The following is a 25,609-nucleotide window of genomic DNA, read 5'->3' on the forward strand; positions in this document are numbered from 1 at the left end:
TTCGCTTCAGAACTCAAACCTCCTATGGCGCCATTTTGTTGCTACCCGTTAGCATTCCACTGACTAGCATTCATTTTGGCGCCACTTGACAGCGAATAACTTTACATCTGAAGCGTTTAAAGACTCTATTTGTCCATTGTTTAGTTATAAAGAAACACGACAATGTATAAAAGGCTCCATTACCTTGTATCTCATGTTAAGGCTCCGTAGCAGACGTTTTTGTAAAAATAGGCTAACAATTGTGTCACATAGTAGAGGAATTACCGTATAGTATAGGATAAGCTTGCAGGCAGTTTTGACTTACATGAGCTGTTTAGGATTAATTACTAATGTTAACTAGCATTTTAGTTAGCAATAATTAGCCTGTGCCCATGTTATCTCCTTACATATACCTACGCTCTCCTTCTCTGTAAGATTGGGAATGATTGAGATTTCTCTTGGCACAGCTACCAGAAGACTTACAACTTTCAGACACGTTGCTGACGTCACATCTACGCTGTCTCTCTCAGTTGGAGGCTGCGCAGTAAAGCTGGCCATCACCGGAAAAGTGCTTCTAATATCCTTCACTGGTCTCCGTCCAGAGCAACGGGGTCTGTTGGTCCATTATATACTGTCTATGTCAATTCCCTTCTACTTGTAAACAAAGATGGCTGCGGCTGCTGGCAAACAGCGGTCTTTCCAATCGGGTTTGGCTGCAACTCTGAAGACTTTAAGCTTTTCTTTGAGAAAAGAACAAAGAATGGCACTGTAATTCTTAAAAAAGGAAGATGTGTTCGGAGTTTTGCCGACCGGATACAGCAAAAGTTCTATCAACTAGCTTTACTCTGGTTGGTTGTAGCGCTATCCTATTGCGTGCAAAGGGAATTTGAAAGACAACCGTTTATCCCGCCCCTCGGATTGAGCCCTGCCAATGGTGTGTTCCCAGACCCAACATCTTGATGTGGGTCTGGCTTGTCAGGCTACTGCTTGGTAGCTTGACCTACAGTAATTTATCATAGTAGTAGTAGTAGTAGTAGTAATAGTAGTAGTAGTAGTAGTAGTTTATTTATAGTGGTGTAAAAAGTACAATATTTGCCTCTAAACTGTAGTGGAGTAGGAGTATAGCATAAAATGGGAATACTCAAATACTATTTTGGTCATTTTACTTTACTTAATTACAGTACTTGAGTAAATGTACTTGGTTACATTCCATCACTGAGAATGCAGCCACAAAGCTAACCAACAAGGGTTGGCCTTTTTTGAAACACATTCAAATGCTCAGAATACTTTATGCGTTCCATTTGTAAAGCCAGAGATAGACAAGCAAAACAAAGCAGCATTTTCTTTGGTTGCGGCTTTAGCATAAAATACACAATTATATGATGGAAGAAGTAAAAACAGCAAGTTGTAAAACAGCTAAAAGATCAAGAGTCAGACAGTGGTTTGTGGACAAAGACAATAATGAGCAGTTCTAAAGCAGTTCATTTATGTACCACTGCTACACTGATAACTCTTAAAACAGCCGTTGGGGATCTCCAGGAAATGCTGTATGTGGTGTTTATGCTGTGTTTGCTAGAAATATTCAGGAATGTACTTTGCCTCAAAAGCTTGCAAAAACAATGTCATTAGTGTCATTACATTGTTAGTCAGAGTGCGCAAATGCTCAACAGTTGTGCTTTTAATGCTATCTGCAGAAGAATGTCTGTGTGTATGTGAGAGAGAGAGAGAGAGAGAGAGAGAGAGAGAGAGAGAGAGAGAGAGAGAGAAATTACAGCTGTGATGTTTTTATGTATGTAGCACACATCTATGATCCAGCACACTCTCTGGACTCTGGAGATTTCGGGAAGTTATAGGTCCAGTAGGTGTCCATTTTTTATGCTTGAAGGTGGATTTGATTAATATCTGTGTGTGTGCCAGTGTGTGTTTTAGCCGGGGGGTTGATTCCCCTTCATGTCAGAAGCAGCATTTAGTGAATTACAGAGAAAAGAAAAAAAGCTATTTGTATGTTTACTTCCACAAACATTGTGTTTAGACACTAACAGTATGCCCACTAAAGAAGAAATGATTGATGAAAAAAAAAGCAACAGCTCTATTAGTCAGAATAAGCACAATATGTAAAACATCTTCTGCTTTATGATTTCCCCAGAACTGAGCTAAAATTGCGTAATCATGGCATTCCCCTGTTGGGATGTAATCATTTTTCCCAGACTAGGTCAGGTTTCTGGTTGTCAGTCGCGCCTGTGGATCACTCCAATTTTCCAGTGCGGTAAAGCTAGCAACACTTTCCCCCTAATGTTTTGTGTGCTTCTTGGATGAAAACCATTTTATGGCTCCTTTAAGTGTCGGCTCAATGTTTCTAAATGCCTTTCAGATCTGATATAAATAATTAGTAACATCTCAGAGTAAATTACCCCACAACATTGACTGAATGGAGGCTGATGCTCATCTGAAGTGGATGACCCACCACAGTTGGCCGACAGCAGAGATGATGCTGTCTGGAGTATCTCACCCCATCTCACAACAGCTTCAAGTTGAGTTAGTCCACATTATGTAGTGGGACTTCCTAGAACACATGCTATAGGAGGTTTTGCTGTATGAAGTGAATTTAGTGAGGTTGCTGATGACAGTGATGGTAGCTTTCCTGTATCCATTGTGCAGCAGATGCATCAGACAGGAGCCAAGCCCATCTGTGTAAATCCACTCCATTGCGGATCATTTACTCTGTAAATCATTAGGGGTGTCTGGAGAGAAGACAGGGTTCCCCAGACGGGGACAGCAAGCCGACAGAACACAAACTTCAGGCAGGGTAAGTGGCTTCTGCTGTATGTTTACACTCCTCAATCGATGAGTGTTGCATAACTTCTGGTCGGGCACTTAACCGTAACCGCTTGTCCCTTTTTCCCCTCTGTCCTTTGAGGTGCTGCCTCTTCATCTGCGAAAAAATACGACCAATCACGCAGCCCAGAGAGCTCCTACCACGACACACTCTTCCCTAATTAACTCCTGAGCTCCTCCCTAATTGGCAGTAGAGACAACATGTGGTTTAAAAAAACAGTTTTGGCTATTTCTTCACGGTTTAGGAGGTGCCTAAGAATTGGTCTAAGAATGACCTTTTCTGTATTTTGGTTTAGAATGGCAAATTAGGTTTTTGCTTATAATATGTTTATTGTTGTAAAAATCAGATTTAACACAATATGCCAACAATAATCTATGTGATTATGTTTACAGCACACAAAAAGGGGACTTCCTCTTTAACAAATATTTTCATTTAAGCTGCCTTTATGATACCACAAGTTTACATACACATCGCTGCTGATTGGGTATCACCTGTGACACAGCCACTTAAGGAAAGACACACCCACCAAACGAGAGAAACATACCTCAAAGCCCGCTGGACACCGTTCCGAGGAAACGTAACGTTTAACCCAGAAACCGTAGCAAAATGGTGCACACCGTTTTGAGATTGAACGTGCCCATGATCAGTCCCTCCAGAAAAACGTGATTATGCGATCGCATAATTAGCCAAAGTCCGCATATTTATGCGGGGGCTGCATTTTTTCAAATACGCCGCACTTTCGCCGCATAAATTGCTGATTTCCGCTCAAAATATGCAGGGCTTGCATGACTCCATAATCCCTGCGTCGTCGTTGCAAAAATGTCACATATATCTTAGCAGAAAGTTGAAAAATGTTGCGTCTACTTCACACAAGAGCAGCCATTTTACCCTGTTGCCATGGGAATGTTATGAAGTAACGTAAAATTGCATAAATATCTCGCATATTCATATTTTTTAAGAAAATGTGCCGCATAATCATGGATTTTTGCCCACAACAATCACAAAAAAACATTTTTTTGAAGGGACTGCATGATGCCCTCTGTCTTCTCTAGCTCCCCCAGTCACCTCACTTCCACATCCAGAATCTCCACATCTGCAGTAACCCCTTTCAGCCATTCCCATCACATGACCTTTCCCGCCCACCTGCTCACCTGTTTCCACTTTACCTCATCAGCCCTGCAGTACATCTACCAGCCCCTTTTCAGTTGCAAGTTTTAGAAGTAGCCTAGTCCACAGGACAGCAGGAATGGAGCAGGGACTGACAAGGGTCAGGGTCAGGTCCAGGTCCAGGTCCAGGTCCAGGTCCAGGTCCAGGTCCAGGTCCAGAGGCTTAACAGCAACATAGACAAAAGCCGCTTTCCGACCGGAGGGATTTTTGCAGTTCCTAGAACATAAAATTCCTAGAGCTCTTTTTTTCTCGTGTTCCGACTGGACCAATTTGGGGATTTTTAAGTCCCTCTGGCTGCAGTTCCTGTAACTCTTTCAGCTCCTAATTCAGGGCAGGGTCTTTTTCGCTGTTCCCTTTTCAGCATAGGGACCTAAATCAACGCCATCTTATTCATCACTAAATTCACTTCTGACAACATTTTAGGCGAGAAATGAACTGTTAACATTTCGAATATCAGCGGTCTGTATGCCGAATTGACAATTTGCTTCAAAGTTTTCAGAGGTGAGAAGCTCCATGAAGTGAGGCGACAGTCCGCAGGCACCTGCCCTGGCCGCAAGCTCGCCGCTCGGCCATGTCCTGCTCAGAAACCCCGCTGTCAGCTGGTGGTCTCTCAGACCGCTCTCGTAAATAACTTTTATTTGGCCGTTGACGGTTTGTTTGTTTAAATATCACAACACATGTCCATCGTAAGATTAATGGGAACCTGTGTTTAGCTGTCTTTTCGGAGTTAAACTCCACAAGTGTGCCCTGAGGGCTTGACAACCTCACTGTACGTACACACCGCCGCCGACTTGGGCGTCTAAAGATACCGGAAGTCATTAATTTTCAATGGAAGCTGGCTTCTCTCAGCTGCAAGGAGCGTCAAAACTGTCGGCGTCGCGTTTTGGGCGTTTTGAGCGTTTTGAGCGTCAATCAGAAAGTTGAACTTTGGTCAACTTTATGGTAATGAGCTATGACGCGGTTCAGCGGCAAGCAGCGGCAAACGGCAGCAACCAATCGGAATATAGACGTCCTTCTCGCTGGCTGATTCTGGAGAAACATACGATTTAAACTTTTGTTCCTACCAAGACATTAGTTCCATGAAAATGGAGGGAAATCTCATAATCGCCGTTGCTGGGTTCCCCTATCATTTATGATGTGACGTTGTTTGCGTATAGGGACCAGTTAACGTGCCGTCACATGGTCTCTAAACAGTCCGCTGTCCGGCCGTCACACACACACACACACACACACACACACACACACACACACACACACACACACACACACACACACACACCGTCCACAACGCAGCTGGCAGAGGCGGGGGAGAGTACCCGTTTCGGGAGACTTGTTTAAATTATGACAAATATGCTATATTTAGTATGTAGTTCATGCTTTTTTGGTGTATTTGTTTTCTGATTTTAACGCTATAAAGGCCGTTGCCGTGCTTGCATTAGGCTACTCTCTTACCCCTCCTATAGTCCCTATGGCCACCTGGCCAGTGCGAATGCAAATTGAAAAAGTTTGAGCGAGAGTAGTTAGTAGAACTGCTTAGAAGTGGACTTTTCCTATAATATGTTCCTGTAACTACCTGGTCGGAAAGCGGCTTATGTTTACCTTTATTTGCAATAAACCCCTGAACTGTTGCTGTTGGCCTGCGCTGTCTGCACCGGGTCCTTCCCTTGTTGCCTCACACTCACCCACATGACAATTATAAGTCATTTCAAGCACTGTATAGTCTCTTTAGTGTATTAAAAAGATCCCTATCAGTGGTTTTATCAAGCATCTGCCCACTGACAATGCTGCAAGAGCTTCAAATAATGGCTTTACTTTTATTTATGTTCTTCCTTTTTTATTGTGTTGTGACTCTGGTCTATACATTGATATTGATGATAAGCTGTACATTGTACATTAGGGAGTCTATAGTCTAGCCATAATTGTGAGCATTTCACTGGATCCAGCTGGTCATCTCCAGGGACATTTTGAGGCATTTTCACCTTTTTAAGGAAATGCCGACACTGAGCTTGGTAAATACTGGAGGTGTGCAGCCGACTACATTACTGGACAGTCAACAAAGAGGGATTTTGTGTGTGTGTGTGTGTGTGTGTGTGTGTGTGTGTGTGTGTGTGTGTGTGTGTGTGTGTGTGTGTGTGTGTGTGTGTCTGTCCACAAGACAGAGAGAAAGAGTATGCACACAACATGTACTGTTTGAGTGTTTGTGTACACTGCATTTGTATGGATAATTCACCCTTGGTGTATATACACATTTGTATAATGATCAATATAGAACATATTCTTTGTGTAGCCCTAAGTGTTAGTGGAAATCAGCTCTGTGGCAGAATGTAAGCTGGAGGTTTGAATTGAGTTTATTGATGTCAGACTCTAGAGCTGTCTCTCTAAATCCCCCTGTGTGTGTGTGTGTGTGTGTGTGTGTGTGTGTGTGTGTCACCTATCCCCTGCCTGCAGAAAGGGCTTTAAGGATTTTAATTGAACGCCGCCTGTAGATGCAAAGTGTATTTCTCCAGAGAGAGTCATAACCCCTTTAATGTTTCCTGTATTCTATTTAAAGGTACTGAATCTCAAAACAGAAGACTAGAAACCTCCATGACTCACAGTTTGATGGTAGGTGTTTAATACAAAGACTATCAACTAGAGAAATACTAAATCCATGTTATTAATGTTTTCTGATACTGCAAAAGGCTTGTTTAATTTAATAATGTTTGTAGATGTGGCACTTAAACTAGGCTTTGTCTTTCATATGTGTTTGATTTGATGGTAAATTTGACAGTCCAACATAGCTTAATCCCAGATTGTCAAATCAATCCTCCAGTCTGATTGAAAGAACTGAGTTAGCTGTAAGAGATTTGGCCTATTTGAGCTGGTGGCTAATATCATATTAGACTGGATTAAATTATCCAAGGATGAACAATGAGGACAGTTTTAAAATTATATAAAATTTCGACATTAGACCCAAAACCCCTAAAAAAACAGCTATCTTTTCGAAATTATGCAATTTAGAGGAGGCTAATTCATCTTGAAGATCTGAGAAACACCTGTCGTATTGTATATATATATAAACTTAGCACAAAAAGTAAGGACATTTGTGTTTGGTAGATTATTTCTCTGTGGTAACAGCTTTTTGGCAATAAATCTTATACCGTTGGAAAGCCTGTTTAGTTCCCTTTCAAATAGTGCCCCATTTGTAAGGAACATGCATTGGGATGAGCAGCAGCGCTGAGTATGTGGGTTGTGCCCATGAAAAATTTGCCAAATCTTCTCTGCCAATGCCAAACAGTTTATTCTGCCATTGACGTGTTTGGTGGATTGGATGATTGAAGTTTGAAGAAACAAGACATATTGGCAATTTCACAATTTATTCATTTCACAAACAGGAGCTTCAGTAGCGTGTGGAAGAACCATACACAGCCACAACAGCCTGGCACCTCCTCATCATGCTGGTCACGAGCCTGGTCACACACTGCTGTGACCACCAGCGCAAACTGGCCTGACGGTGAAGGGCAGTCATGGCAGGACTCCTGGTAGCCTTATGAGACCGGAGATTGGGTGCGTGCAGTCTGTTCTGGATTGTGTGGGCAGAGAGCCGTCGGCCATATCGTCCTGCAAAACCTTGAGTGCAAATCTGTAGAAGACAGCCTACGGCACCTAAGTGCTGACAGGGTGAGGAAATGGTCTTCTTGGGGTGTTGTCTTCTTGGGACGCCCACTTCGTGGCCTGTCTTTGACATCCACGTCATATGGAACTTGGCCTTCAGTTTGGAGATGGTACTAGGGCTCACTCCAAATAATGCCGCAACTTGGTTTTGCAGAACACCAGCACCTGGGGGTACCAGAAGCTCAAAACAAGTGTCAATAGCAACAGCAAAATAACCTGTATGGCAGTGGCAAAGAAGATTTGGCAAATTTTTCATGAACGCAACCCACATACTCAGCGCTGCTGCTCATCCCACAAATGCATGTTCCTTACAATTGGGGCACCATTTGAAAGGGAACTAAACAGGTTTTCCAACGGTATAAGATTCATTGCCAAAAAGCATTGTTACCACAGAGAAATAATTTACCAAACACAAATTTCCTTACTTTTTGTGCTAAATTTATATATAACCACAATCTGACAGGCGGAGCGACAAGCAAATTCCTACGCGAGCAAAGCACAGTACAAATCAATGGACGAGACACTTGCTCTCTGTGAGCTCCCTAAAATATAAAACGGTTTTCTAAATAGGAAGTAAACAGTGGGACTTTTGCTTGTCAGAGCATATAAGCACTGGATGTATCTGGTAACATTAATGTTACCTAATGTTATAGTTTGAATTACGATTATGCTAATTTAGCTAACTTTAGCCATCTACATAAACGTCTGTTTTGAAAGACTCAAATTGCACTATTTGTTATAAATCGATCTATGATTATGGATAATTATACAGTGCCCGTTGAAAATTTACCTATTTGGAACAGGCCGATTGCTTGGCCTGTGGTATTGCTGCTTGTAGCATTCTCCAGAACCAAATTGTACCCCAAAATTACTTACACAAGGACCCCAAACTACTTAATATGCAACTCCACTGTATAGCTTACTAGTGACTTACTTCTACATCAGAGGAAGACATTGTACTACTACATTGACCTGACAGAGGAGGTTGCAGATTCAGAATGTAATCAGAAAATATCAGAATTAAAATGTGGAGTAATCAGACATTTGCCTCATAGACTCATGGCAATGCGCTGCCCGTCCGGCCCTAATGAGAGCCAATCCGCAAAAAGCTGCATTAATCAACCACCAGAAGTGGACCGAGTATAGAGACGTACTCACATTCAGCAGGGCTATGGACTGTGAGTGTGTGTGCAAAAAAAGAGAGAGAGAGAGAGAGAGAGAGACAGAGGAAGCAGAAAGAAAAGGTGAAAGGCAATGCAAATAATTACAAATAATAAGTTTATGTTCAACTATATTTTAGTGTTGTCTTTTTCATCAACGATATTGCATGTTGATATCGCCAGTCAGCGTTTAATGATGATGATGTTGTCTCGTCTCATATTATTCTTAACAAATTTAACACTTCAACAGAGGTGTCCATTTCCAAACAGGCTTAGTGGCTTGACGGTTAACATTGAAGTAGGGGATTTGATTCACGGGGGTATTTTGCCGACGGTATTGTTATTAGTGTTATATGTTAGCAGCAAACTTAATTAACTGGACCCAGGGTGAGTCTGAAGAAAACTGCTGTCTTTGCCCGGTCAGCTCCCAGATAGGTCTGGCAATGCGAGACCTAGCGCTGTGAGAATTATGTTCTGCCTCTGTTTAGAAGTGGTGAATTTACAGCTCACAGCAACTTAATATGATACGTATATGTCTGGCTTTTGTTTGATATTTTGTGTTTGCAAATGGCTCTGAGTGAATTTAAGCTGGGCTTTTATTGTGAAGTGTAGACACGAAAAAGCCATTGTTATGGTCGTGCCTTTTTTTTCTCTCAGCTATCCACTCGTGCCCCAGGAAAGTGAAGAAAAGTTAGCTTGGTAGGTATATCCAGCAATCATGTAATGTTGGAAGCAGAAAAAAGTCAAAGTCAGCAGTCAAAGCCTGCGGTGTTTACATTACATTTACATTACTGTACATACACTGCTACACATGTAGCTACATGCTAGCATCAGGGAAAACTGGGTTGCTGATGTTAAATTCTCCCCAATTTTGGGTTAATATTCTGCTGGAACATATTTGACTGGGTAGTATTTGGTTTAGAAGCCTTTATTGGTGATTTTTCAAAGTAGAGAGTGCTGCAATGACGGACGATACAGAGACGCCGAGTGCCCAAATGTGGAAGACCTGGAAACGTTGACCGATCAGAGCAGACTTTTTCGGGCGGTGGGCTTGAAGAGACAGGCGCTCAATCAAAGCATCTCAGACAGAGGGTGAATACAGGTGCAGCAGCCATGGGCAATATGGGAAAACAATTTTTTTTGAAGATTAAAGCAAGTAAACATGTACTACTAGAAACACAAAATACTAGTATGAACCTGAAAATGAGCATAATAGGTCCCCTTTAAATGATTGGACCCAAACTACCCAAAATAAACTTGAGGCCAATCATAGCTGACAAAGAACTGCAGCAACAATATAATCTAAATCCTTTGTATGCTCTGCCCTATGTAAGAAGTGAACAATGTGTACAAGTGCATACAACCATGTCAATGCTTCTGGTTATTGAACCTATGTGTCTGTGTACAACATGTGTTTCTGGCTTTATTCGGTGTATATTGGCAGCAGTTGGATCATGATGAATGAGCATCAGGATCGATTCAGTGTTTTTACAGCTGGAGAGTTGCATTTAGGAATGAGGAGTGTTTACAAAAACACCCAACCCTATTTTGTCTTCACATGCTGATTCCACAGACAGTAAGTTGGTGTCAATTTACACACACACACACACACACACACACACACACACACACACACACACACACACACACACACACACACACACACACACACACACACACAGGTAACAACTGGTTACCAAGCTATTAAGACCACCCCATAGGTGTAGCACTTTTTTTTTTGTTTCTCCCTTTCCCTCTGCAGTTTCTGTGTGTGTGTGTGTGTGTGTGTGTGTGTGTGTGTGCTGTGCTGCCTAAAGCAGCAGAAACGGCCAGAGGTCATTTGGCAGTAGTGTCAGGTGTGTCTGGCAGACAGCCTGTTCCTCACTGGGACAAACCCTGGCTCTGATTCAGTCCCAGTCTGTTATTGGCATATGGATATGAGCCAATAACTATAATGTAATACTTACCGCCTCACACCGTGGATATTACAGCAACTGATACAACATTATTAGTTCTGATCTAGTAGCTTTTATTACCCATTTTTCATGATACAGCAACAATGGTAAATGTTGGTGAAGGGAGGGGCTGATGTGATTAAATCCCACAACATTAGAAGTGTGGGGTTTTCTATCTGCTTCACTGTGCTGTGTGCCTGTAAACATCTGTTTTAATGTATGTGTGTAACAATGTGTTTTCTTCGGTCAGCAAATTCCTCCGCAAAATTAGCTCCAACATTGTTTACATCGGTTTTCTTTGCATACAGCTGTTTGAACCAAATAGAGTGACTGTGAGATGCCAACTCGACCAGCAGAAAACATCTCCCTGGTTCAGTGAAAATGACTGACCTTGTTTGAATGAAGTAATGGATTTAATAAATTCTGAGAAATCTAAGTGTAATGTTAAGACCAATTTGCCAAGTCTTCCTCACGTCCTTATCAGTGTTTTATCATTTGCACAGTATAAAGTGAAACTAAATAGTTCTTAGACTGTTTGGTTACATTTAAGCATGTTTACTTTAAAATCAAAAGAAGCAGAGGCATTAACCAAATAGGTTGATGATCTCACAGTCCTAAACTGTAAAATAGAACATCATTATATCAGTGGTTACAGTACCTGTGACATCATCAGCCCTTATTACTGCACCTGAGCAATCAGCTGACACACCTGGTGCTGATTAGCTTTTGTTTCACCTTTACCTGCCCCTGATGATGGTTTTAGTTAAGTAAAACTGAAAGCTTGAAACAACAAATATAGCTCATTGGTGTAACTCTTTCTATACAGTAGATGTATACTATTGTATAAAATACTCACCTCTTGTAGAAAGGTGTGTTTGGAAATCTTGTAGCTTGCTCCATCAAGGAGGACTGCAATGCGCTACTCTACAGTTGAGGTTGGTAAATACTGTAAGTGAAACCACATCAATTGTGTACAGCGCTTCTTTTAATTAGCTAAATAGACCGTATTAAATGAAATATTCGATTTTTCTTTAGATGGAGACATAATCCCAAAATCTCAGATTCTGAATTACAGCTAGGCTTTCCACTCGCCTACTTGTATTTGACCCTTTGTGAAGCCCTGCCACTTTGTTGTAAGCTACTGCTACACTAGCATGGAGCCCATTGTCACTAACTGCACTCCCTTAAGAGCTGTTAGCAAAACATGGTTGTTAGCGCCTAGCGAAATTCATTGCTTAGGACAAAAGGTACCAGCCATATTTTGACAAATGAGTGTTATGCTGAGCATGTGGACAAAGAAATGGATTATGGTGTAGGAGTGGTTAGAGATGTTTCTGTCAACATTTTGAATTTGTTGTATGTTAGCTGACTAACTGTTACAGCTGCAAGCGACAAACTTTTCACAGGTGTCATAAGCTCAAAGGCAGTGAGCTTTGTCATTTAAAGCATGCTTTAATTACAGTAATTTGTTAAAGTTGATAAGCAAAAAGCTTTTGCAGGACATCTTGCCGTTAACACTAGCCTATACTGTATTTAGCTAGTAGGCTCGTTAGACAATGAAGCTACACATAGTTTAAACATGGACATTTATTGCTATAAAAGACTAGTTGTGATGAAAATAAATAAAAAATGTATGTATCTATGGCCTTCTCTGTTGCCTTTTAAAAAAAAAAAAAATATTTACAGCCTATGAATTGTTCAGTACACTGCTTATTTCAAAAGTGGTCTGTTCATAGCCAAAATTGTTGTATCCTAAGCTAGCATTCATGTGATACTTGAAATTATGTGTAGCCTAGTTCTCATTCCTCTTCAATATGCAGTTGCTCTTGAACCATTTGTTGTTGTAACTCTTCAAAGTTAGCTTCTATCATTCACCTATATCAAATTATCTTTGCAATAGACATGCTTTTGTTATCACAGAACGATTAAATGCTGGAGCAGAAAATGAAGGCTACAACAAGTGAAATCAGAGAGGCATTTAACGGTCAGGGCTGTTGGCTTCATCATTTTGAAAATGCATGAATTGAACATTGGTTTTCTTATTGCTGCAATAAAGACCTATGTTACATTCAAGTTAAAAACGGTTTAGGTTGAAAAGATTACTGTGACTAGATCAAATGATAATGAAAAAAGGTCAGAGCGTGTGATACAGATTCAAGGGTATACTGATGTAATCGTCTAAACATAGTATATGAATGGAAGGAGGGTTAAATAACCGAAAGTATGACCTCCAGGAAAATAAATTGTCTTCCTCAGAAAAACATTTACACAAAAAGTACTGAAGGCACAGAAAGACTGCAGCTGTCTACAGTGTGTGCTACTGTATGGCAAGGTAGATGTTTAAGTATACAGTAGGCCATGTGTGTTGTGTTTGTGGATTTTTCTCGTTGTTTCCAGCTGCCAAGTACTTCTGTGCTTTAGTGCCACAAGACAGCAGTGATCTACAGACAGTGTGTGCATGTGTGTGTGAGATATTGTGCAAGGGTTAGTCCATGAATTAATATGAACTCTGAATTCAGAAATTCGTTCCACCGGCTCATAAGTACTGCCAAGGACTACTGGACAGAAAAAGTATGAAAATAAATACAAATGTCACAGAGCGCTAGTGTTAAAAGTGTAATTTACATTAAAATATGACACTGAAAAAGGAGTTTGACAGCAGCAACTAAATGGAAACTAAATGGCAGAAATACTGGAGGACTTACCAGTTCATCTGTTTATATCTCCGCAGCTCCCCCCTTTGTCTCCGACTCATTCGCCCCATTTCATTTCCACTAGCCTATATGGCAGGGGTGTCAAACTAATTTTCCCAGAGGGCCACACTGGAAAAAGAGAATCACACCAAGGGCCAGACATGTCAAGCTTATTGACGTGCTTTTGTTACTGCATGTCACTTTTTTTAAAGACATTTTGGTAGCTTTTTTCCTCATTTTTGTTGTTTTTGTTGCGACTTTTTTGTGACTGTCTCAGACATGTATCACCTTTTTGTAAATTTGTTGCTTTTTGTCACATTTTTGTTGACATGAAGCCCTACAAAAGGCAACAAAAAGAGTTCCTTAGCCATCATAGAATTTAGCAAATTAAGAAAAACTATTTTTTTAACAACATCCTGCATATGAAAACTCTCTCTCTGCTTCTGGGGGTCTCAGAGTCAGCAAATCTGCCAAATTCTGCTTTGATTGCAGTTTAAAAAACACTTTCCTGGGTTTTTGGTTTGGCGCACAACTAGGGGCGGGCCAAAATGTATTGTGAAACCAAACTGATATACGGGCCGGATCTAAATCTGCAAAGGGCCGGATTTGGCCCGCGGGCCTTGAGTTTGACACGTGTGCTATACGGGATCTCAAGCAGTCTCGGGTTGCTCAAGGAACCTGGTCTCACCTGTCAAGTTTTTTTCGCTTATGGGAAATGTGTTGTTAGTGGTTGCAGTGGTTAAGTGATGAATTAAAGTTGCTTCTACAAAATGACAGATTTGGTTAAGGCAAGAGAAAGGGAGGTTAAACTGAAGGTATGTAGCAAGCTGGTCTGTTTTTAAGACAGGAGTACTTGACTAACTCTAAGTGTGTGTGTGTGTGTGTGTGTGTGTGTGTGTGTGTGTGTGTGTGTGTGTGTGTGTGTGTCCATTCAGCTCAAACTTGTCCAACACCACTCATTAGCCTTTTAATCCAACACTTGTACCAGGACATGCTGGTACTTTTAACTCACCAATAGGCATCACTGGGATTTACCTCTAGCTGACACGGTCCTGTGACAGAGATTTTGGCTCATTTCCTGATCACTTTGTACCTTTACCCACCCTCAGGATGACAAGTTGATGATAGCCAAGATCTCCTTTTTTCACATATTTCACTTCTTGTCATCTTATACTGAGTAGAACATCGGTGCACCATCTTGCCTCTATAAGGTTTTGTGGACAAGAGTGCCCAGACTGCCTCAAATGGCTTTGTGTTCCGGTTTCAAAATGGCATGCTTTGTTGTGCATTGGCCATGGTTTCACTCATGCTCATGGCAAGTCTTCATGAGTATTGATTTTTCAGTGACAGTTATTTTGAGGTGACAAGTGCTGATTGCAGAGTTGTTCGATGGTTCATAGAGCCGAAATTGGTAGTGACTGTTGTTTAAAACTATCGGACGTGTTAAATGAACTGACTGGTGTTGACTGACTGAATATAAACATTGACACAGTGGACATTATAACACTGAGGGGCAGATTAATACTGACAAAGAGAATACAACAGAGGATGTGTGATTCCTTTAGCATCTCTGGAGTCTCTGTCAATTAAATCTAAAACAAAGAGGCTGCATTTAATTATACAAAACTGCAGATCAACACAAGGTTACTTCTGTGAATTTATCACAAAGACCTTTAATTGTCTTTTGCTGTCTTTTCAATCTTCCATCTTCCACCTTCTGATCTAGGACTTCCTGGAATTAACTTTGGCTCAGCATCAACAAGACAACACACACACACACACACCTTGGCAAGTCTGTGCGAAATAGACAACGACAGACTCACGGCTCACAAACACAAACACTCTTGAATCGCAGCCTTGGCAACTGTTTTTCTTTCTTTTTTTTAATTAGAGCAAAAGATCAGAGAAATACCAAGTGTCAATACCGCCAATAATGAGAATATGGCAACCGCGACCTTTTAGAGCTCCCTGATCTTTAATAATGTCAGGGATGGAGCATCTTGTTCTTTTCTGCCATACGTTTATGCCCCGTACCATGCCCCCACATGGAAATATAGAGAACTGCATACTTATCAGGACTGTAGCTTTTCTTTTCTTTTCACTGGCTATATTTAGTTTTCCTCTTTGGCAGAAATAGCCAGTTGCCATCAGACGTGTAGCTGATCTCAACAGGTTTTGAACCCTCTCGTTAGACTATGTCAACAGAATTTGTAGTGGTTGTTAACAGTGTGTAGATACAACAGCAGGAAGATCAAATGATAAATAAATAAATATTTCACGTATGCTATGAAGTGCAGCTGTAAACACCACAGATTTTATGAGGTTGTAAAATGGCCAACATGCATGTTAATTTCTAACATGAGCCAGAATGAAGCTGTTAAAGTTAAATAATGTGCACTGTCTGGGAAAAGGCTTATTCTCTTGTTTTTTTTGTTGTTTAACTGGATCCAATTTGAAAACAAGAGCGCTGCAATGAGCCGCTTTTGCCACACTCAGCCCCGGTGGCCACATGCTCCTTTCCCACAATCCCAAAGCAGCAGACAGAGGATGAGATAAATCACCCAGGTTAGAGGCCTACTAGCTGGGATCATCTCTGTGCAGTCCTCCCCTCTCCTTCCTATGGATGAAGGTGTTAGTGGTTAGCACAAGTATCAGCCTCAGGCTGTGGGACAAGAGAGGATTTCTGTGTGGTGCTGGTGCCCTGGTCAAGTGAAAAGCAGCCTTATCTCCTAATCCTGTTAAATAAATGGCCTGCATTTATGTTGTCATTAGGCTGGAATAAAAAGGACAGAGTAAGAAGATATACAATAGCCTGTGAGATAAATGTGCTCTTTGCCCTTCTCTGTAGATGGTGGTTGTGGTGGTGTAATGATACCCAGGGAACTCCATGACCCTACTACATTGTTTTTGTTCTTCTTGTGAGCCACTTATGACTTAAAGCAATACCTTCACGCCATAAAAAAGGACTTTATCTCTGTAGGCTGGAGAGATACTGTAGATTTTCTTTCTGACATAAGTGCAGCAACTGGAGTAACAGCCAGTGGAAGAGATAACAACAGCAAAAAGGGTATCAAAGGCTGCATCAGAAAGATTGAGAGTGAAAGAAAAACATTTCTTGAGTAAACGGTAGACACAGGGAAGAGTAGCAGTAATGTGTTTGTGATGAGTGTGAACGCCTGAACTGTAAGTGTTAGGTGTGTGCATGCAGCTCCATGTGTAAAGCTCATACACCGTGTGTGTGTGTGTGTGTGTGTGTGTGTGTGTGTGTGTGTGTGTGTGTGTGTGTGTGTGTGTGTGTGTGTGTGTGTGTGTGTGTGTGTGTGTGTGTGTGTGTGTGTGTGTGTGTGCGAGAGAGATCTCATGTCCATGCATGGCTGCCAGCAAAGTGGGTTGGCCTGGCTCTTGTCCTACGTTTGTTTAGCTGTGAATTCTTCCTCATGATCTAGTGACTCACAGCCTGTGGCTTTGTGTGCCCAGAAAACACTAATCTGGAGTGCACAGCCCCGAGACCACAGCATCACTATTGCTTTTTAACTTTCAATGGACGCTACAGAGAAAGTTAGTGAAAAGTGTGTGCTTCATCTGTGAAAGGTTGAAACCTATTTTAAATGTTTTTATTTGTTTTAAACTGAAATGCACTGAGCATTGGGTTTGTTTGTTGATGCAAAATAGTGTAGAATAGCAAAACATTATCAACTGACTTTTACAATCACATACATATCATCCCAGATCAGATATACTATTCCTACTCAACTGCATTTAATATGTGCCTTTTTCCACTATATAGATGTATAATAATTTGCTACAATAAGCAAACTTTCAATCAGTCATGAAAATCCTAGTAAAGTTTAATTTGTCAAGGATTTTACTAATGGCACAAACAGACCGTTTATTCAGAAGATTATTCAGTAAATTCAGTAAATATTTTTATTTTTTTAATTTTTTTACTACAGCATGATGATCCCTGTAGGCTTTTAAAGGGAAATTCCAGTTTTCTAGAACCTTAGTGGTAGTAGAAGACTTGGCTGTCATTATTTTTGGTAATAATACAATTGGACTACTAATTACGAAGTTAATTGCTGAAACTGGAAACACAACAACATTTCTAAATAAAAGTCTGAGAGAGCATGGAACATTAGAAGTCAGATGATCCTACAGGTTGAATCCCCAGATCAGCAAATTTATTGGGAAGAGAAAACAATGGCAAATGGTATAATTATTATGCAAGGCTGTAAACTCTAAACATTGACCTTACTTGCCATAGTTAAGTGAGCACACTGCAATGAGGGATTACCATTGACACTTCACTTGGGTTTCCCTTCTGTATAAAATAGTTTAAATCACCTAGCTAAATGGTTGGCTTGTAATGACTTGTCTGATCATCTGACTGTTCGTGTGTCTTGCATCACTGGGCATTATTTGACATCCCCTCGCTTAAAGGTCCAATATGTAATATATTTAATGTAATAAATCCAAAAATGACCCCAATGTGTCATCAGATATTAAGGAAATATGTTGAAATACTATCCTTTCTGACAACAATGCTAATGCCAGTATTTTCTCCTTTTTGAAATTTCCGTTGTTATCAACTTCCCAGTTTGACAGCCAGTAAAAACATAAATCCAGCGCACTCCAGCTTTAACGTTAGTACGGCCATGAAAGCAGCAAACAAACGAACAGGATCAATGGAGATGGATTCTACCCGACCTAAAACAAAACCTGGCACGATTCAAACAGTTGCATAACCAGAGACGTAACAAACCCCAGGGAAATATCAGAGATGTATTTGAAAGATGGGACTCCAAGTTGGTTAATTTCCCCCTAACTCGGTAGCTTCAGGGTAATTTATCATGGCTACAAGGGACGGGCATTTTATGTCATTTCAACATTTGTGTACTCAAATTGAATTATATAGCTAGAGTACCCGAGTTGGTTACTTGCAAAAACAATTGACACAGCCAGTAAAGGGATCCAGATGGGTCTTGGCTAATGCCGCCATGCTAACCCTGCTAACTGCTAATGTTATTGGAGGACCAGCAAGCAGGCCACAGCTGTTTACAACATGTAGCCTGTTCAGCGGCTGTAGCCGACAACAGTGAGTTATTTTAAGCCAAGAGAGGGGGGCTGTAAATCGGGAGGAGAGGACCATGCGTTTGCAGTGTGTTTAGCGATTGTTGCCGTAATTCTAAGCCATCAGTCGGGTGGAGAGGACGGCAAGGTAGTGTTATTTTTAGCGGTTCCTACCATAATTCTAAGCCAAGGAAGTGTGTCTGTCCGTCGGGTGGAGAGGACAGCGAGGTTGTTGTGTTTTTAGCGGTTCCTCAGAATCAGAATCCGAAGATTTATTGTCATTGTGCAAATGAACAAGGACATTTTTAGCAGCAGTTCACCCAGTATCTAAAGACAAGAAAAATAGTAACACAACAATTTAGAAAGAAGTATACACACACAATTGATTTACACACAAAATTAGAAAGAAATATATATACAAAAATAGAAAGTAATATACACACCAAAGGTGTGGTGATGGGTTGTGGAAAGAAGCTGTTCCAGAGTCTGTTTGTCCTGGTCCTGATTGACCTGTAGCCCCTGCCAGAGGGCAGCAGGTCAAACAGGGGGTAGGCTGCATAGGAGCAGTCTGTAATGATTGCCTTAGCTCTGCTGAGGCAGCGGGATGAATGGATGTCCTTCGGGGAGGGGAGGGGACAGCCGATGATCCTCTGTGCGGTGTTCAGTGCGGTGATCCTCTGTGCGGTGTTCAGAGCCAGGTTGTTAGCCAAGCACCACTTGGACAATTCCAGGACCTTGTCTCTGTAGGCTGACTCCTCTCCCTCAGAGATCAGCCCCACCACCGTTGTGTCGTCAGCAAACTTCAGTATGCTGTTGCTGGTGTGGACGGGTCTGCAGTTGGCGGTGTAGAGCAGTGGGCTCAGCACACACCCTTGTGGGCAGCCCGTGCTCAAAGATCGGGTGGAGGAAAGGTTAGGTCCAAGTTTTACTTTCTGGGGTCTGTTGGAGAGAAAGTCCTTGATGCATGAGCAGGTGAGTGGGTGGAGTCCTAGATCAGACAGTTTGCTGACCAGGATGTCGGGGATGATTGTGTTGAAGGCTGAGCTGTAGTCGATGAAGAGCATCCTGACATAGCTCTCTCTGTGCTCTAGGTGGCTCAGCACGGTGTGTAGGGTGATGGCTGTGGCGTCCTCAGTCGATCTATTTGCTCTGTAAGCAAATTGGTGGGGGTCGAAGAAGGGAGAAAGGCAGTCTTTGATGTGACCCAAGACCAGCCGTTCCAGGCACTTGGTGATGATGGGTGTTAGTGCCACTGGGCGATTAAGGTCATTAAGGCTGGCCGTATTAGATTTTTTGGGTACAGGGATGATGGTGGCCGACCGCAGACAAGCTGGGATGGTAGCCTGTGTCAGGGAGAGGTTGAAAATGTTGGTGAAGACCTGTGAAAGCTGGTCAGCACAGGCCCGGAGTACTTTCCCAAGAATACCGACTGGTCCTGCTGCTTTTCTGGGGTTCACCCTGCTGAGCATCTCTTTCACATCCTGTTCCTGCACAGTCAGTGGTTGGGATATGGGTGCTGGTTGGGGCTGAGGTGGTGTGACTGCAGACTGTTGGGGTGGGGTCTCAAAGCGTGCACAGAAGGTGTTCAACTCTTCCACCAGTGCGATGCTTGAGTCCATCGCTGCGCAGGTCTGTCCCCTGAAGTTTGTGATCTGCTGGATGCCCTGCCATACCTGCTGAGGGTTTTTATTGGAGAAGTGGCTTTCTATTTATCTTCTGTAGTCGGCCTTGGCTTTCCTGATTCCTCTCTTCAGGTCAGCTCTGGCAGCGCTGTATTGTACTTTGTTTCCTTACTTGAAGGTGGTATTGTGATTTTTGAGTAGTGTCTTTATTTGGCTGGTCATCCAGGGCTTCTGATTGGGGAATAACCGGATGCGTTTATCCACCCTGACATTCCCTGTGCAGTACTTGATGTATGATAGTACAGCCTCTGTGTATACCGCCAGGTCCTGATGTTCAAAAACACTCCAATCGGTGTGTGTGAAACAGTCCTTTAGCTGAGGAAGTGCATCCTCTGGCCAGGTGGTGATCGTCTTTGTCAGTGGGGTTGTGCTTCTTATGAGAGGTGTGTATGAAGGGGTGAGGAGCAGAGAGAGGTGGTCTGAGTGGCCTAAGTGTGGAAGCTGTTTGGCTTTGTATGCATGCTTAATGTTTGTATAAACATGGTCTAAAGTGTTTTCCCCTCTGGTTGGACACTTTACATGCTGGTAAAAGTTAGGCAGGATAGACTTTAAGTTTGCCTGATTAAAATCACCCACAATAATGTGTATTCCTTCGGGGTGAGACTTCTGCAGTTTGTTAATACTGTTTGACAACAGCGAGAGAGTTGTGCTAACGTTAGCATCGGGTGCTATGTACACAGCCGTGATTAGCACAACTGTTAGATCTCTGGGCAAGAAAAATGGACGTCATTTAACAGAAATGGACTCGAGGTCCGGTGAATATTGTTCATGTATAGGTATGTTATCTCTAGACCATTTGTCGTTCACATAAATACACAGACCACCACCTCTGTTCTTACCGGAGTCTTTGTTTTGGGGATGGCGGTACATAGTGCACCCAGCTAGCTGCACGGCTGTGTCAGGAATCCGCGGGTGAAGCCAGGTCTCTGATATTATTGAAACGCAGCAGATTTCCTTCAGTGAGTAGATTCAACTTGTCCATTTTGTTGGCCAGGGATCTTGCATTGGTGAGGAAAATACTCTGAAGAGGAGGCTTGTGAGGATCTTTCCTCAGTCTCGCTAGGAGGCTGGAATGGCATGCCTGCTTTTGCTTCCTCTCCTTCCGTCGTGTTCGCCACCTGCCGGCACCGACAACAAACCATGGAGCACCCACTGGTCTCACTATCTCAGTTGGGATGTTGTAGGAGCGGCGAGACTTGACTGTAATTTCCAGCTGTAAGTTAAGTCCAATGTCCAGTAGCTCCTGTCGACTGTAGCAGTGTGCGGAAGAGCACAGAAAACATGAAAAACACAGAAATAACACTAGGATCGAAGAGCTGCGTTGCCATCTTCCTACCGTAATTCTAAGCCTAAAAAGTGTGTCTGTCAGTTGGGTACAGAGTTCCGCATGAGCACGGCTTTTATGTCAATATAGCCAGCATCTAACGTTAGCTACTCCGCTGTGCTGTGAAGTAATGTCTGGCTATGTGAGACAAGCGTCTAGCAACATTGTTGTGGATGCTGCAGTCTGATCCTGGCAACCTCCGTGAACTTCAAGTCTGGGGTGGAGGGGGCGGGGTAGACGACTGTCTCCAGTATTTTGAATTTGTACTGCAATAACTATTTTAAACACTAGCTGTCAGTATTACATATTGCACCTTTTAAACTGGAAGTCGCTCTTTCCCTCCTTCGTGAAGGCTGTCTCAAAGCTCTTATATCTGAGGATCGAGGAGGAAGGATGAGCGAGGATACACGAGAGCAGCCTTCCTGGAAGCCGTGCAGCTGAAAGATATTGCTAACTCCGCCCATACAGCTGACAAATTCATGTGACGTTTCGGAGGAAAGGACGTCTCATGCCTCTAAAAACACATTTCCTTGTGCCCTCTCTTCTCGCATGATTTGCCCACGTATTTGCCATGCTTCCTCGGTGGGACAGACTAAGAGACAAGGAAGGCAAGCAAGTGAAGGAAACTTGGATGGATGTACCCACTGTCTTGCTCAAGGACACTTCAGCAAACTTTTAGGTGAGCCTTCTGTTGTTGACAACCAACCAAATATTATCAACAAGTACTCATACTTGTTTTGAGCTCCCACACAGCAGTTGTGCTTATCCATCTCAGCCTCCCTCGCTGATGTCACAAGTCTTGCTGGTAATTTCCTAAAGCTTAACTGTAACGGCGATGAAAACAAAGCCAGTCTGAGGAGCAGTCATAAAGCTGCTCTCACTGTCAAGGCTGTACAGCCAGAACAGTTTTATCTTCCTCGATATTGTACTGCACATGTGACTTCAAATTTCTGCCTGGAACAACAACACTGACTGAATATCATATATTAGGAATGAATCATTATTTGGGAATTAGAGAGAGAGAGAGAGAGAGAGAGAGAGAGAGAGAGAGAGAGAGATTATTAATAATTTGGTTGTGTGAGAAACAGACTTTGTCAGGCCAAAGGGACATTAAGGAGGTGTGTGGTGCAGTACTGGCAGTAATGTGTGTGTGTTTGTGTGTGGGAGGGGGGGGATAGACTGTACTGAGGTTACTTTTAGAGAAGAAAGGAGTCGTGCTGCTTGGGAAATGGACTTGCCTAAAAAAAACCTGTTGAATTTGCTACATCTTTCTACAAAAACACTTCTGCACAGGATGTCGTACTGCAGCTGTCAGAATTCATCTATGCTGAAGTTAGAGTCAGACAAAGAGAGTCGGAGAGAAAGTTGGAGAAACAGATTAAGAAAGGGAAAGAAGAGAAATAAGGTAGCTTGAAAGAGATGGTGAGGACAGAGGAGTGATATACAGTCAAAACTATTATATTTTATTATATGTGCTTATGTTCACTTTACACTTCTAGTAGACGTAAAGACTCTTTACTTAATGGATGTTAAAGTAAAACCTTAACTAGATCCGTCCGTACACATTGCATGGATGCTTTGAAAGGATTGTTATACAAGTGGCCATCTAGGTGGATATCAATCAGGTAAACTAGGTCAGTGAAGGAGAGGAGAGGGAGATGCGGGAGGTCTCAGAGGAGCAAGCCTTTGTTCCAGGAGGTGGATAAAGAGGGATGCATCAACAAAATACCTCTGGCCTTTCCCTAAGGCGCAGAAAACGCATCAGGTACCCAGTGCGCGTCTGCATATGATGCATGAACACATGTAGACACATCTTTTCTCCCATGTGTTTGGCGGTAGCTGTGGTGCAACACGTGAGTCCGCAGGTTACACAACATCTGATCTAGGCTCAGTTGATCTCCCTCCGCCTCAGAGCCGATGCCTTCAGAACCCAGTATTGCTGAGGCATTACTGTCCTGACCACTCCTTTTCCATGGAAACTCCAATAAAAATCCACAGTGCTAAGCCCCATCCAGATAGATGGATGGCCATGTTATGTCCTCAGTAACCTAATAAAAGCAGCTGTGAACAGACAGGAGCAGCGTTGGATAAAATCTATTCAGAACCAATTTCTGTGTATCATTCCTAATAACTGGTGTTATTGCATCCACAGCGTTTGCCCGTATACAAGGAGACGTAATGAAGCACAGAATCAAATCAATGAATTCTACATCCCCACATTCATGTAATATAAAAAGATGCATTGTAAGTTTACATGGTTATTCATGCTGTTCTTTCAATTATGCACTGCTGTGTTCTCAGGATTTATCAATATTTATTTTTAGGTGTTGAATTTTAAATCACAAGTTATATAATAATTTGATTATGCATTGACACAAATTATTTTGCATCCTTAGTCTGTGTGTGTGTGTGTGTGTGTGTGTGTGTGTGTGTGTGTGTGTGTGTGTGAGAGAGAGAGAGAGAGAGAGAGAGACATTCTGCTTCTCCGCATGAGCTGTAGGGCAGTTCCATAAAGTTTAATTATATGTTGCATTCCCAGTGGAAAGGCTGAGATTAAACTAAATTAAATTGTGTTGGGGTGCATAAAATGTTTCTGTGCTGCGGAGGATATACACACACTCACACATAAGTGCGCACACACATGAAGGAAGAATGCCATGGGTAGAGACCATGACATCATTTAGAGATTCACATTAAGTGAAAACAGTTCTGGTAGGGATAACAGTATATCTGTCTGCGTGGCTGCTGTCTGTCTTGTTTGTTATTGTTGAAAATGACCGTGTGCGTGTGAGTTATAATTTTAGATTAGTTTCTAAAGAGGCTGTCAAACAAAGCGAGATCTAAAAACCCTGACATTGTGCATTTTTTAAGATAACCCTGGATTATATTCAATGATGTATTTTATTTTTTCAGCTGCATATACATCTGTCTATTGCATATTATCACCATATAAAGTTATTATGATAAACATGATAGCAAATAGTTGCCAATTACATGTAGTCAGCAGACAAAGCAACATTGGCATTTCCTCTCTTTTTAACTCAAAAATAGGATATCAAAAATATCAGTAACCTTCTTTGCTGTTGGCTGAAAACAGCAGCTTGTTGCAGCTGGAAACAACAGTGACGAGAGCGATGAGAGTACAATGAATAGCCTACAATGAGAATCCAACAGAAACGTTGCGGCCTGTAAAACGATGAGCGGAAAGAAATGCTCCTCAGAGCTAAGGGGTACTGCAGAATCGGGTGATAATTCTTTGTGAATTCAGCACTATTAAGCGACTGCTTTCACATAAAATTGAATTTAGTTTTTTGATCCAATGAAAATAATGATTAGTGCATCTTTAAGGCAACTAACTAAGACAACTGAAGATCTTTAAACCGTCACCAGTCAGTCAACACAAACAGTCAACACTAGTATGAGACGCGATGTAAACCTTAAGTATGGAAGATGAAAGAGCTCGGATGATGCATCAGAAGATGCATTTACACAAAGCTTACTACTGCAGAATCACTGATTCTGAGACTGCAAGAGTATCTCTTTGCTTCTTTACCCTCTTGTACTCTTTCTACTTCAGACACACATACCTTTTCAGCCCTGTTCTTTCTCCCATCCATCAACTCCAAATTTGAACAGGATCAGTGTTTGGTAAACACCAGGATCATAATGTTTATGTCGTCCTTTTGAAATGCTCTTTAGTTTGCTAGGGTTGGTCTCTTTAAGGTTTACTTTCATAATTTCTGGTATTCAAAATATGGCTCAGTGTGCACTGAGAGTGTCCCACTATTTTGAAATGGTATCAAAACACGCTGTGAGCTTAATTAGGATTAGGGCAGTGATTATGTTTTATTATCATAGAAATAATAGTATGACACATTTTACATTTAGCTATGTTAATCCTAGGATAATTATAATGCAGAGACAAATGTGGATTGGAACATTGGGTGAGTTTCACCACACACTGATTGCTTGCTTTCCTCTTGTTTTTTATTTGCGGCTGGACTCGTGATAACTCTTTCTCCCTCTTTTGAAGGTCTCCTTTTTCAGTCCTCCCATATTCTTGCATACTTAAAATAGCACAAAAGAAC

General features: G+C 41.9%; 1 protein-coding gene across 3 annotated transcripts in view; it reads left to right on the forward strand.

Moving 5' to 3' along the window:
- LOC114562491 (A disintegrin and metalloproteinase with thrombospondin motifs 2) overlaps positions 1 to 25,609 on the forward strand; it is a 191,402-nt gene that overhangs the window by 28,286 nt on the left and 137,507 nt on the right. The window contains exon 1 of one of the 3 annotated variants that reach the window (XM_028588875.1): positions 11,492 to 11,700. The exons of 1 other annotated variant lie outside the window; for it this stretch is intronic. In XM_028588875.1, the coding sequence (XP_028444676.1) occupies positions 11,667 to 11,700 (34 nt within the window). In that variant the 5' untranslated portion in view covers positions 11,492 to 11,666. Of the gene's footprint in view, positions 1 to 11,491; positions 11,701 to 25,609 lie in introns of those variants that run through there. One more of the 3 variants, XM_028588876.1, reaches the window with a different exon arrangement.

Source organism: Perca flavescens, chromosome 10 (assembly GCF_004354835.1).
Source record: "Perca flavescens isolate YP-PL-M2 chromosome 10, PFLA_1.0, whole genome shotgun sequence".
In the NCBI taxonomy this organism is placed as follows: Eukaryota; Metazoa; Chordata; class Actinopteri; order Perciformes; family Percidae; genus Perca; species Perca flavescens.